The following is a 14067-nucleotide window of genomic DNA, read 5'->3' as shown; positions in this document are numbered from 1 at the left end:
CCCTTATGAGTTAACAGCATGTCTACAAATATCCCAAGTTATGCAATATGTTATGTGCCATATACGTTAATGATGTTGCTCTCTCGATTCCTCTCTGCACATCTCGATTGGGTGCCAAAACACTTCACGAGTTGACTGCAGCACACAAATTGACCCCTAACATACAGCATTGCTGTTGTGTTTGCGGACATATGCTTGCCTGGAGCCGCATGCCACAATCTGGCAAATATGAAGAAGCTTTCGGGCACCGGTCTGGAGCCAGGAAATTTAATTCATAAGGTGTGACACTAGTAAGAAGTTTATGTATCTACAAGAAATACTGTTACTGAACCAAAGTAACTTTGACTTTCTATGACAATGTTTGTTGCAATGTCTCCCCCCCATTTACCCCCAACCCCCGTTGTGTAAGTTGGCTCCATGCGTTATTATTAACATCATTTATAATGTGTAGCTGAGGTCACATACTTCGACATTGGCATTTTACCCCTATTCTTTCTCTCATTTGACCCGATGCCAAAATACCTCCTCATTTGATCAAGATCCTCACGGACTGCAGTGCTGTTTCAGTGGCACTCTTGTACTTCCACCTTCGTAGAAATAGTTGCTCGATTAGATATCATAATTTCTGTTGCTTGCCCATCAGTTGTATTACTTTTCTACTGTGTTGTGGCTGCACACACAATGGTGCTCTGAAGTCTAGCTCTATGAAAGTCTTCTTATGATTTGTATGAATGATATGTCTGCTCCTCAGAACTGTGCTTGAATTGCTAGGATTTTTATTTAAATTATTTTTATTGAGATTTTGCATTAAAGAGAAAGAGCAACAATACAAATATGTTTTATTCAAAGACAGAGGCTGGCATTACCAATTGTAAGAAGACATACCGTGGGCTATAATCGATACAAGCAGCAGTCTATGTCCAGTTAAAGCTATGTGGCAAATCACAGAAGTAATAAAAAGGGAGATAGATAAGAAATTGGGGTGGGGGACGGGGCAGGGACAGCATGAAGTATAAATGGTCGTGTATAAGCGGAGGGGGCAGACGGGGTGGCACAATGTAATAAAGTTGTGGAATTTGTGCCTAAGGCCATAACTACCAAGGAATAAAATAACACATTACAGGGGGCGGGAAAGTGTGAGAAGTGTCATCCAGGGAGTCTCAGGGGGCCTGAAGGGGTGTAGGAGGGGACGCATTCAGAAAGGACTGACGTTGAGGGTGTCGGTGTGGTAGAATCGGGGGGAGTCCTCAGGGGTGGTGAGTTGTAGATACTGCAACAGGAGTGTGTCCCATTCAGGAGAGATGGGACATCTGCGAATGCGGCGCACCTCTTCATATCAGAGAGCCGTACCCTACGTCGTCCCCCATTTCCGCTTCGCAGCTTGAATTGTTAGGATGACCAAATTTGTTGTGTATCTTGCACTGCCTCTGGACTCATTGCCTGTGATGGTGGTGTCAGTGGTTCTCTCTGTATGGTTCTGTTATCCTGGAGACACATTTGGTGCATCTGTTCCCTGAGGCATCCTCGCTTCTGCTTTACTTCTTTGTATTTACTCTTTTGTTAAGCCGGTGAGAGCTTTGGATTGAAATGTAGGCATGCCCTTGTTTGAAACACACTCATTAAGGATTTTATTCTTCCTGGAAGAACCTGGTTTTATGTATACGATCCACTCACTTGTACCTTCTATGAAAGATGCTCCTTGTGCGCTTTGTACGTCTTGTGAATTCCTTTTACTTGTAGGGACGATGTGCTTGGGGAACAAAGTGAGACAGGGCTTATGACGGCACCCATAGCCCCCCTACTGGCTCCACTGTGGATTAAGCTCCTATGTGTCAGTAAGGCATCTTCCATCTTTACAATGAGCTGTTTGAGCATGCCCTCAGCAGCATTAACAATGTTCATGTGCGCAGAAGAATTAAAATGATGGAAGAAGTAGCTAGCACATTGATAGCCTAGCTAGCACATTAAGCCTAGCTGCATTGATTTCCTAACTAGAATCTACACCAGGCAGGACATCTGGAGTGATCTGACCAAGGAGTCAGGGTTCCTCCTCATGCAGGTTTTTCGTGGTGGTTGTGTGTGTTCTGGTAGTGGCTGAGAGTTTCAGGTTGTTCACCTGTTATGAGTGGGGCATATACTGACATTGAATGAGACTGTCATGTCACCTGTACACTTTTGGAGATATTGGCTAAATATGGGGTGGAATGAAGGCCCAATCTCTTGTAACAGCGCTGAAAAGGGCATTTAATAGCCAGCTACGGTGAGAAATAAGGCCATATAATTGGCACAAAATATGATGCAGTACATGAATTGAATATATTCTTGCCAGATGGTTTCTTGATGTCCTTATTATTACTTTTGACTAATCCTGCACAAGGAGGAACCACTAGTTGAACTATTATAGTTCTACAATCACATTATATACTCTTGGATTTACCCTGTCGTTTTGTATATGTAACATTTGTCTAGGCTTTGTAATTCTGATGTTTTCATAATGTTGCTCTGGAACCTTTCTTTTGGGGGTGCTCGAGTCGCATCGGCTATTTTTATATATGGATGACTATTGGAGTCTGCCTTTGTGCTATACTTATCTGCCAGATTTACTGCATTACATATTCCCGTCATGTTTATTTATTTGTTTTATCTTTGCAATTTATGAAACAAAAGGACATGTTGAGCAGTACAGCATGTTTACATTTGTTTCTGTGATCCCCAGTGTGCAGTCTGCTTAAAAGCAGTACATTACACATGAAGGCAAATGTTGTTTTAACTCATATTCTCTTTTGATAGGTGCTTATCACGTCAATACCAGTTCTGTTTTAATCTACCTTTCTTCTCCTGCAGAGAGCATGAATGGTTTAAACAAGACTTACCCACCTACCTGTTTCCTGAAGACCCCTCATATGACGGCAATGTGATCGATGATGAGGCAGTGAAGGAGCTGTGCGAGAAGTTTGAATGTACAGAGGCCGAAGTTTTGAACAGCTTGTACTGTGGTGACCCCCAGGACCAGCTGGCAGTAGCCTATCATCTTATTATCGACAATCGAAGAATTATGAACCAAGCCAGTGAGTTCTACCTCGCATCAAGCCCTCCTACTAGCTCTTTCATGGATGATAGCACTATGCAAATACCCCCCGGCGTGAAGCCCCATCCAGAGCGCATGCCTCCTTTGCTGGCAGACAACCCCAAAGCTAGATGTCCCCTGGATGCCTTGAACACTACAAAGCCAAAACCACTGTCTGTGAAGAAGTCCAAGTGGCATCTGGGAATCCGCAGCCAAAGCAAGCCTTATGACATTATGGCTGAAGTTTACCGGGCCATGAAGCAGCTGGATTTTGAGTGGAAGGTATGAAACATTTAAGTGACTGATCTTGATTAAACCAAGATGTCTGTATGCTTGCCCATTACAATATACACATTGAAGAATCATGTTATTCAAAATAATATTTATCTTAACACCTCAGTCCTTTTTTTTTCTTCTCCAAAGCAGTCACATCTTTCCCTGCGTGTGATCAAAGCATCTGCTGCAGCAACACAGAGGCTTTAGGGTATGTTCTGCCACACCATTCACATGCCCACTTTGCCTTTATTCATACTCCCGTATTCTCCCCCTCAGACAGTACAAGGGTGTGGAATTTAATAAAATATCTATTTGTTCACAGGACATGTTCCTTCATAAATCTACTTGTCCTATAAAAAAAATCTACTTGTACTTTTGGTGCCATGCAGAGCGTCCACACATTTTGGCATCAATCTCATTATCTGAGAGCTCTCTGATTGTGCCAGGGCTAATACTATAGTAGGGCTTGAATAATAGCAAGTTTGTTATTTTTCCACCCTTCTGCACCTCCCCAATCTGGGGCTGGAGGCAGCAGTAAGCAAAGGTACCAAGGTTGGAATGCTGTGTTGAGTCTGTGCAAACCTACTAATCTGCATGTTTTATGGGTTTTCACCAGTTCTTCTCCAATCTGTTCCCATGCTGGGAAAGGATGAAATGTACTTCTGACAAGGGCAAAAGTAAACCTTTTTCCAGGTTTGGGGAAAAAGTGGTTGGAGGGAAAGTGAACTTGGAAAACCTCAACATATTTACACATGAGCAAATCTACACATGCATATTTGCTCATGCTAAAATACAGTTCACACATATTTTCTAGAGTACGATTTCCTGCTCTACCTCTGTACATACTTGTGAATTCATGAAATGTGTAAATCTGTTGTAATGCAAAGACATATACTATGGGTGCACTTTTGTGACTTTCTTTAACAAATGGGCCCCTAATTAGGTCCAAGACTTTTTGTTTTTATTAAAATGCTCTCTCCCTCTTTCTATCCATCTATCTACTGACTTCCCTATGAGTGATAGCAATCTGCTGTTTCGTAAGGAGTGTACCAGCACACAAAGTATATTTGTTCAGAGCCAGAATCTACTGAGACAATGTGTGCTTTTTAAGACCAAAATATATTTTTGCCAGTTTGTTACAATGGTGAGGACCCAACAGCTCCCACAACAATAAAGTTTTACAAAAGCAATGTCAAAATAAGACACATATTGACAAAACCAAAAGACTGACCTCCAGTGTCACACCTGTTAGCTTTGCCAGTGCTTGTTTATTTTCATGTTTCCCATAATCTCATTGAAACTGGTTTCACTGATTTTCCATTATGAATATTTTTGGTAAATACTGGCATGGATCGAACTTTTTACTGAATGATGCTTTAAAGAAATGGTACCTAATATTGCACAGTAATTTAGCAAAACATTATTTCCTAGTTGCACTTTTTGTGAACATTTTATTTTGTAAGCAAAGAATCATCAAACTTGCTTCCAAGCTTTTGCAAATATTTGTATCTAATCAGAGAGCATTCTGGGAGCGTTATCCTCATATTGTTAAACTTTGCAAACGTGTGTACACATTTTTTTTACTGGTACCACTGTCAGCACTGCAGTCCGAGCTTACAACATGTATTTAGAGTGCTCACCCCAATAATAAAGGCTTTCCTTTAATGAACCATAAATGCAATATCGATCAGCATGAGCATATGGGCACAAATATTACATCAACAGCAGACAATTCCCTTTCCTGTTCCATAATGTTGTACTGTAAACTGGCAGCCAAAGTGTTTGTGCTGTTGGGGGTTGGGCCTACTTGCCCCATAGACACAAACAGAAAAACCTGTTGTCCTTGACTCCAAACTACATGTGGTTGGCGTTGGGCTATAGAAATTCAACACCACTGCATTAGATGAACCACACTGACCTGTTGTCTTAGGCTACGCCTGAGTGCTCACTGCTGATTTTACTAAATTTGTGACACAAGATTTACTGCTTGTCTGTAACTTCTCCATTGGATTTCATGGGCTTCCTTTGTTCAATAGAGAGCAAGATTTAAAATGTGGAGATCTATCAGAGCTCACATGGCAATATATAAATCTCCTTATCACCATACTTTCCAGCTGGTCGTATCAGCAACTGAATCCATTTGGGGATACTAGTTATGAGTCTGCACCTCAGATGGTCATAGCTTTAGTGAGGACTTTTGCTCCATTCAGCACTTTCATATGCTTGCTTAAGCCTTCTATTATATTAGAAATTCTCTTCTATGTACTATTTACAAAGTTCCTAGAAGTCACTACCAGTATTCAGCACCCTCCTGCTCTGCCTCTTTTTCAGATTCCTCATTGTGTCGCTCTGGTCTCTGTTAACCTAGCCACACTGTGAGATTTGCCAGCTTCCTAAAATTAATTTTTAATGCAGGGATACTTACTTTTCTTTGTGACCATGATTGTATTAACGAATACGTGACCATCTCTGGAAGCACATAACTTTTTTGCTCTTAAAAAATAAACACTTTAGTCCCTGTGGCTTTTTATGTATAGCCACTAACTCACTAGTTTAACCTGTTTGGATCATTGGAGCTATGCTCAAGTCTTAAATTACAAGTATGGTCAGAACTCTTCCCTTCTCTATTCTGTTCTATTCTATTCTATTCTAGGTATTTTTTTCTGAAAACGTTCATGTAACAAACATTCATTAGAATTAGAGAGTTTGCCTAGTTAATGAGGAATCATTTTCCCAACTTATAACACTACCTTTATACAACACCTGCATAAAGAGAAAAATATAACAAATCGTTTGCAGTCAGAAGGAAACTTTCTGTTCCTCTTGAAAGTAAATAAAGTAAAAAAAAATATGAGTTTATATATCCTTAAAGGATAGTTCTGAAAGAGTACTTTAGAAAATTGAGTTTATCACCACAAACACAAATTGACTCTCCAAAAAATACTTCAGATGATTGAAAAGTAATCACAGATTGTAGGCAATATTATTTTTAATGGGTTTTTGGTGCACCTAACAAACAAAATGAAACATAGAATATTAAAAAATTATCTTTCTAGAAACTCTAATTCTATTCCTCAGTCTGTATGTACCCAAGAGTTCTATTCTAAACACTCCAATTTTTTAAACAAAAAATTATATGCATCCGTGAGTTCATTCAATGTAATTTTACGTATCTTGCCACAGCTCACAGTTTCAATCCCACTGTACCCCAGGATTGGATGGTGACTTCCATTGTTGAGGTAAAGAACAAATTCAATTACTCCTTCAATCTGTTTATTTCTCTCTTTTATGTCCAATTTTCTAAAGTTGTTTAATCTAGCAAACTACGCTCTTATGTCGATCCTATTCCTATAAAAATGCATCATGCGGAGTTAGCATTACTTTTCATAAAATCACTTATTTGCCATTCAATCATGGTAACATTCCATTTCAGCTTATATAATGTATAGTGATTCCAATACTAAAGAAGTGTAATCTTGAACCAAACGAATTGACAAGTTAAAGGCCCATCACCATTCTGTCAGCTGTAATGAAGATCATAGAAACCATTAAGCCAGTTCTCAATTCTAGGCGATTCACAAGTTGTATTTTGACAAAAAAGTAGCACAGGTTCCACTTCACTACCAGTCTCTGACAGTACTTGGATTGCTACCAACTGTAATCACTCAAGTGCACTCATCTTGTGTATCTGTCAGGAGCGTTTGACACCTGTTGGAAATGGCCCTTTTTTCAGGGTTATCCCCAAACTTTTCACCTTTTTCCTCCTATTTTGTCTGATCTGTTTTTGCTGGTTTATTGTCTCTGTAGACCTTACCACTGCTGATCAGTGCTAAAGTGCAAGTGCTCCCTATGTAAATTGTATTGGTTTATCCATGATTGGCAATTTGATTTACTAGTAAGCCCCTAGTAAAGTGCACTAGGGGTGCCCAGGGCCTGTAAATCAAATGTTACTAGTGGGCCTGCAACACTGGTTGTGCCATCCACATGCGTAGCCCTGTGAACATGATCTGCCACTGCAGTGTGTGTGTGTGCTGTTTTAAACTGCCAATTCCATCTGTCCCAAACCTTCCCTAATAATACATGTAAGGCACCCCTAAGGTAGGCCCTAGGTAGTCCTGTAGCCAGGGTGCAGTGTATTTGGTAGGTAGGACACATACTGGTGTGTTTTACATGTCCTAACAGTGAAATACTGTCAAATTCATTTTTCACTGTTGCAAGGCCTATCTCTCTCACAGGTTAACATGGGGGCTGACTAAAATAACGTTTAAGTGTGGTTTCCCTTTGGGAGCAAATAGAGATCTGAAGTTTGGGGACTCACAATTTAAAAACACATCTTTTTGTAAAGTTGTTTTTTAAATTGTCTATTTGGAAATGCCACTTTTAGAAAGTGGGCATGTTTTTGCTTAAACCATTCTGTGCCTCTGCCTGCTTGTGTATTCGACGTCTGGGTCAGACTGACAGTTGGGCTGTTGTGAATTCCCTCTAGACAGTGACACAAAGGGAGCTGGGGAGTAATCTGCATATCCTGATGAGTCTCCTGGGCTACAGTGGGGAGGGAGGAGTCAACACTTACACCTAAAAGGGCTGTGCCTGTTCTCACACAGTGCAGTCTCAAACCCCCTGGTGTGTGTCTGGGCCCAGGCCTGGGCAAAGCAGGATCATGTCAACAACAGAGACTTTCCTTTGAAGTATGCCTACTTCAAAGACAGAAAGGAGTATAAGTAGTGGACTCAAAACCCCAGACTTTAGAACACTTCTGGATCAAGAGGAACCTCTGCCAAGGAAAAGATCTGAAGAGCTGAGGGGGTGGGGGAGGTGAGTACTGCCCCGCTTCACACCGCAGCCTTGGTCTAAACGGACGCTGCAGGACACTGTCACCGATCCACTGCCTGCACTGTGACCTGTGGGCACCGAACGTCACAATGTCCCGCTTCGCACCATAGCCCAGACGCCATCCACGCCAGTGCTCCTAATTCAGTCATCAGCCCGGAGTTTGATCTGCAACACGTTTGACTTCAAGGGCCTGATGACCCCCACACCGACCTCCGGAACTGGCACCTGCAATGCCACACTCCGGATCTCATCACAATGATCACGACGCCCTGCATTTCCAAAGCACTGTTTGCTGGTCCTCCCAACACCGTAGCTGGCCTGCAACGCCACGGCCAGCCTGAATTGTTGGATTATTTGTTCACAACGCAGTGATAGCCCCAAACGGAGCTATCAACTTCAAGGAACTGTATTTTAAGTTAATTTCTGCAAAATTAATATCTTTATAACTGATGTTGGATTTTTCTCATTTTGATCTTGTTTTACATAGATAAATATGAGCTATATTTCTGAAACTGGTGTGGTGTCCTTTTGTAGTGTTTTCACTATATTACTGTGTGTTATGTGCAAATGCTTTACACATTGCTTCTGAGATAAGCCTGATTGCTTGTGCCAAGCTTTCAAGGGGATGATCATGGGTTATTTTAGCTGGGTATCTCCCTTATCCTGACTAGAGTAAAGGTCCCTATTGTGACAGGGTGCAAACCGGCTGCCAACTAGAGATCCCATTTCTAACAACGCCATGGACAACAGCATGCAAATTTCAAGACTATCTGCATATAATATAGGGGGAAAAACTCTTGTCTCTCCTCCTTTCTCTGAAATAGAGCCAAAAAGGTTTTACAGACAACAACTTTTCAATGTCAGCCCCCCTAGATACATGGGTACCTCCAGGGTTCCTTGTTTATTCAATATCTACATCTTTCCCATAGCTAAACTAACCTGGAGTTTTGGCTGTAAATTCTGCACATTTGTAGATGGCACTCAACTAATTGTTCTTATTTCAATCAATCAATCAGGATTCTTATAGAGTGCAGGGATTCACCCATTCAGGTCTCGAGGCGCTGGAAGGCTAGTTCATTCGAACAGCCATGTCTTGAGGTCCTTCCTGAATTGAGGCAGAAAGGGAGATTGCTTGAGATGAAGAGGAAGAGAGTTCCAGATCTTAGCAGCGAGGCAGGAGAAGGATCTTCCTCCAGCTGTGGTCTTCCGGATCTGTGGCATGGTGGCCAGGGCCAGATGAGTGGAACAGAGTTGTCTGATGGGCATGTGGAAGTTAAGCGGATGGTTGTAGTATGGAGATCCGATATTGTGGAGGGCCTTGTAGGCGTGCGTGAGGATCTTGAAGGTGATTCTTTTGTTGATTGGGAGATGTGGCTGCAGTGAGGGATGTCCAGGATCAGTCTAGCAGCAGCTTTCTGGATTCTTTGCAGCTTCTTTTGGAGCTTTTCTGGGAGGTGCCGGCATAGAGTGTGTTGCTGTAGTCGAGCTTGCTGCTGACGAGCCTCTGGCTGACTGTTCTTCTGGATTCAATGGGGATCCACTTGAAGATCTTCCGGAGCAGGCAGAGCGTGTGGAAGCATGAGGACAAGATGGCGTTGACATGTTAGTTCATGGAGAGCGAGGCATCAATGCCATGATGCTGAGGTTATGTGCATGGTGGGTCGGTGTGGGGGGGCTCTGAGAGCTTTTGGCCACCAGGATTCATCCCAGGTGCAGGGGGTGGTGCCCAAAATGAGGTCTTCTGCCTTGTCGGAGTTGAACTTGAAGCAACTGTCTTTCACCCAGGCGGCGACTGCCTTCTTCTTGGGGATGTCCACCTCCTGCTCTCACGGCGATGGACTTATTGAGTGTCCCCTCAAAAATCGTGAATATACAATAGTTAGTTCATAAAGAATTAGGGATAAAACAAATGTCCTGATTCAGGGTTGGGGAATTCGTATCTCATGATGCCCAAGACATCTAGATTTCTTTCAAGTGCAAGAGGTTTTAATTTCTATTTTGTCCCAAGGACAAGTAGATAAAGACTTATGGTAATCTGACACACAGCCATTCAACCCTGTTGGTCACCGGCAGTTAATAAGTAGCTATGAGCATTTTACTGCCAGTGAAAGGGCCAATACAAAAGCTGGGGCCTGCACTTTCATTTCCCACAGAAGAAGAATAATATGATTGAGTGGAGCTCGAAGTTACAGCCCTTTATAGATCATTCACAGCACTGTCAGGAAAGAGGCTTTTTACTTTCTCCCTGAGACTCTTGTGTGGCCTCCGTGCCCTCTCCTGGTCCTTTCATTTACTTCAAGCAAAAGATAAACATCGAGCTTCTGCAGCTCCAGGACACATACAGCACTAGCATGAAAGAGGCTGGCTTATTTACCCCTCAGCCCCTGATCTGACTTGAACCCTGTGATCCTGGCCTTTTATTCTATGCTCCACCCTTGGGCCTCATACAGCCCCAAGATCCCTCCTCACCCTCACCTCTGGGGTATAAAGTAAAGCAACTTGCTTGATGGATGGCTAGGTCGAAGGTTGGGTGGCCAGATTGATGGGTGGATAGTTGAGTGAAAAGGTGGATGTATGGATAAGTGAAAGGGTGGATTGCAATCTGAGTTAAAAAGAAGATGCATGGGGTAAAAGGGTAGGTGGATAAGCGAAAGGATGAATGGAGGAATGAATGAGTTAAAGGATGGATGGATAACTTTGATGGATAGGTTTGGACAGGGGCATCGTGAGCCACCCGCTTTAGCAGCTACAGTGGGGGTGGAGCTCTTGAGGGTCCTCTTCTGTCTGCAGCTCAGCAGACAAAGGCTCTTAATTAATGTGAAAAGGTAGGTGAGTGAGTGAGTGAAATGATGGATGAATGGATGTGTGGGTGATAGGGTGGATGGATTAGTGATTAAGTGTGGCTGGCTAGATGGATGAATGAATGAAAGAATGCGTGCAAGGATGGATGAGTGAAAGGGATGGTGGATGGATGAATTGATGAAGGAAAGGGTGACTAGATGGAATGGTGGTTTACAGGGTGGACATGCTCTTCCAGTTGGAGGGAGGATTCCCTCACTGGCAGTCCATAACATCGGACAAATGGGTCTTGCAGATTATACAGAAGGGCTGTTCCCTCCCCTTCCAGTCTTTCCCTCTCTTTCCCTCCATTGAAAGAATGGCTGATGGAGGATCATTTAATCTTACTCTGAGAGAAAGTTACAGCTCTCTTGGCCAAGGGAGCCATAGAAAGGGTCCCGATGTCAGAAGTAGGCAGTGGTTGTTATTCCCACTACTTTCTGATTCCAAAGAAGAACAAGGGTCTTCGCCCTATCTTGGATTTAAGGGATGTCAATCTCTTCCTCAAAAAGAAGAAATTCAAGATGCTCACTCTGGTTCAGGTCTTGTCTGCCCTAGACCAAGGAGACTGGATGGTATCGTTGGACTTGCAGGGATATTTTCACATCCCCATCCTACCTGCCCACAGGTGTTACTTGTGGTTCAAAGTGGGCCACAAGCACTTTCATTTTACCGTGCTCCCCTTTGGTCTCACCAGTGCCCCTCGGATGTTCACCAAGGTGATGGCAGTGGTAGCAGCTCATCTGCGCAAGTTAGGGATTTCAGTCTTCCCCTACCTCGACAACTGGCTGTTGAAGGCTCCTACGCCCAAGGGCTCTCGTCACCCACCTTCAAACTATGGCGGACCTCCTGCATTCGGTGGGGTTCTCTATAAACATGCCGAAGTCATACCGGACTCCTTCTCAGAAGCTCCCTTTCACCTGGGCTGTTCTGGACACAGTGCAGTTTCACGTTTATCCTCCCGAGCAGTGAGTCCAGACTATTCAGGCTATGATTCCGATGTTTCGGCCTCTTTCGGTGAGACCAATTCTGAGGCTGTTGGGACTCATGGCTTCCTGCATCCTGTTAGTCAAACATGCCGGATGGCACATGAGGGCTCTGCAGTGGGACCTGAAGTTCCAGTGGGCGCAGCATCAGGGAAATCTTACCAACACTGTTCAGATCTCGGAGGGAAATGCAAAAGAGCTGCAGTGGTGGTTAGTGAACTGCAATTTGGTCAGAGACAGACTCCTCTCCCTTCCCCAGCCAGATCTCACAGTAGTGACAGATGCGTCACTTCTGGGATGGGTGGCCATCTGGAAGAGGTGGAAATCAGAGGCCTCTGGTCTCCGGTGAAATCCGGACTCCATATCAACTTGCTGGAGCTCCGGGTGAGCCAACTGGCACCGAAAGCATTTCTTCCTGTTGTGAATGAGAAGGTTGTGTAGGTGTTCACAGACAACACCATTGCAATGCGGTACCACAACAAGCAGGGCGGTGTGGGGTCGTGGACTCTTTGTCAAGAGGCTCTGCATCTCTGGAAATGGCTGGAACAGCAGGGCATAACCTGTTGGTTCAACACCTGGCAGGTTCTCTGAACGCCTGGGCGGATTAACTCAGCCATCAATGCCTAGCGGCACCCATCCATAGGTGGCACAAGGAGTTTTTCAGCAGGTGGAAGAGCCTTGGTTAGATCTGTTCGCCTCCACAGAGAACGCGCAATGTCAGCAGTATTGCACATTGGCCTTTCCAAGTCGGCAATCACTCGGCAACGCTTTTCGGCATGAGTGGAGTTCAGGCCTCCTGTACTCTTTTCTGCCCATACTTCTCCTGCCCAGAGTTCTCAAGAAGATCAAGAACGACCGGGCCCAAGTCATCCTAGTGTCTCTGGATTGGGAAAGGAGAGGCTGGTATCCTGAGCTTATCAAAATGAGAATTAATCCTCTGATCATGCTGTCCCTTTAGGAGGATCTTCTGTCGCAGCAGCAGGGGGGGGGGGGGGGTTCCACCTGAACCTGTCAACTCTACGCCTTCATGCATGGAGATTGAACGGTGGCAGTTGATGGCTTTTGACCTTCCCCCCGAATTGTGTAAAGTTATTTTGGCAGCCAGGTGTCCCTCCACTAAAAAGGTATATGCCTGAAGTTGGAACCGCTTTGTATATTATTGTACAGAAAGGTCTATTGATCCTCCTTCACTTTCTGATATTCTTCTCTTCATTCTTTCCCTTGCCCAGCAGGGTTCTGTCTTGGGGACTCTCAATGGCTATCTTTCTGCCTTATCAGCATTCCTTCGGCTGCCGGATCAGCCTTCTCTGTTTAAATCCCCCATTGTACATAGATTCCTCAAAGGGCTTGTACATATGTTTCCCCCTACGCCCTTTGTTATGCCCCAATGGGACTTAAATATGGACCTCACATTTCTGATGTGTGCTTCCTTCTAGCCTTTGCACAACTGTCCCCTCCGGCTGCTCACCATCAAGACATCCTTCTTAGTGGCAATAACATCTGCCAGGAGGGTGAGTGAGATGCAAGCTGTAGGAAGCTGGCTCTATATATACTATATCAGAGTGGGATATAGTGTGCACAGAGTCCAGGGGTTCCCCAGAGGCTTAACAGAGGCTAAATTAGATAATACTAATGCACTCTTTTGTGGTAGTGTGGTTGAGCAGTTAGGCTTATCAGAGGATAGTGCAAAGCATTTGTTGTACACACAATAACAATAGAAGAAGCACACACTCAATGACTTAACTCCAGACCAATGGTTTTTATATAGCAAAAATATCTTTTATTTTTAGAACCACAAGATTCAAGTTGCAGGTAAGTACTTCAATAGATTTGTATTTCACATATGTATCAACAGTACTTTGTTTGAAATCGATAAGTTATTACTGACAATTATGTTTTAAAAATGGACACTTAGTACAATTTTCAGAAACAGTTGCTGGGGGGAAGAAATGTTAGATCATTTTACAGGTAAGTACCTACCACCAGCAACACGGGGCCAGCCAGGTGCAGAGGTCAAAGATGAGCAAATTTAACGGGGGCTCCTATGGAGACAGGGGGCACTTGGAA

General features: G+C 43.6%; 1 protein-coding gene across 2 annotated transcripts in view; it reads left to right on the top strand.

Annotated features, from left to right (window-relative positions):
* The window catches only part of PRKAA2 (protein kinase AMP-activated catalytic subunit alpha 2), a 275147-nt gene that overhangs the window by 193728 nt on the left and 67352 nt on the right, over positions 1–14067 (top strand). For both annotated transcript variants that reach the window (XM_069232599.1, XM_069232600.1), the window contains exon 7: positions 2845–3349. In XM_069232599.1, coding sequence (XP_069088700.1) covers positions 2845–3349 — 505 coding nt within the window. The remainder of the gene's footprint in view (positions 1–2844; positions 3350–14067) is intronic.

This window comes from Pleurodeles waltl, chromosome 4_2, assembly GCF_031143425.1.
Source record: "Pleurodeles waltl isolate 20211129_DDA chromosome 4_2, aPleWal1.hap1.20221129, whole genome shotgun sequence".
NCBI lineage: Eukaryota > Metazoa > Chordata > Amphibia > Caudata > Salamandridae > Pleurodeles > Pleurodeles waltl.
This window is presented reverse-complemented; position numbering and strand designations above follow the sequence as displayed.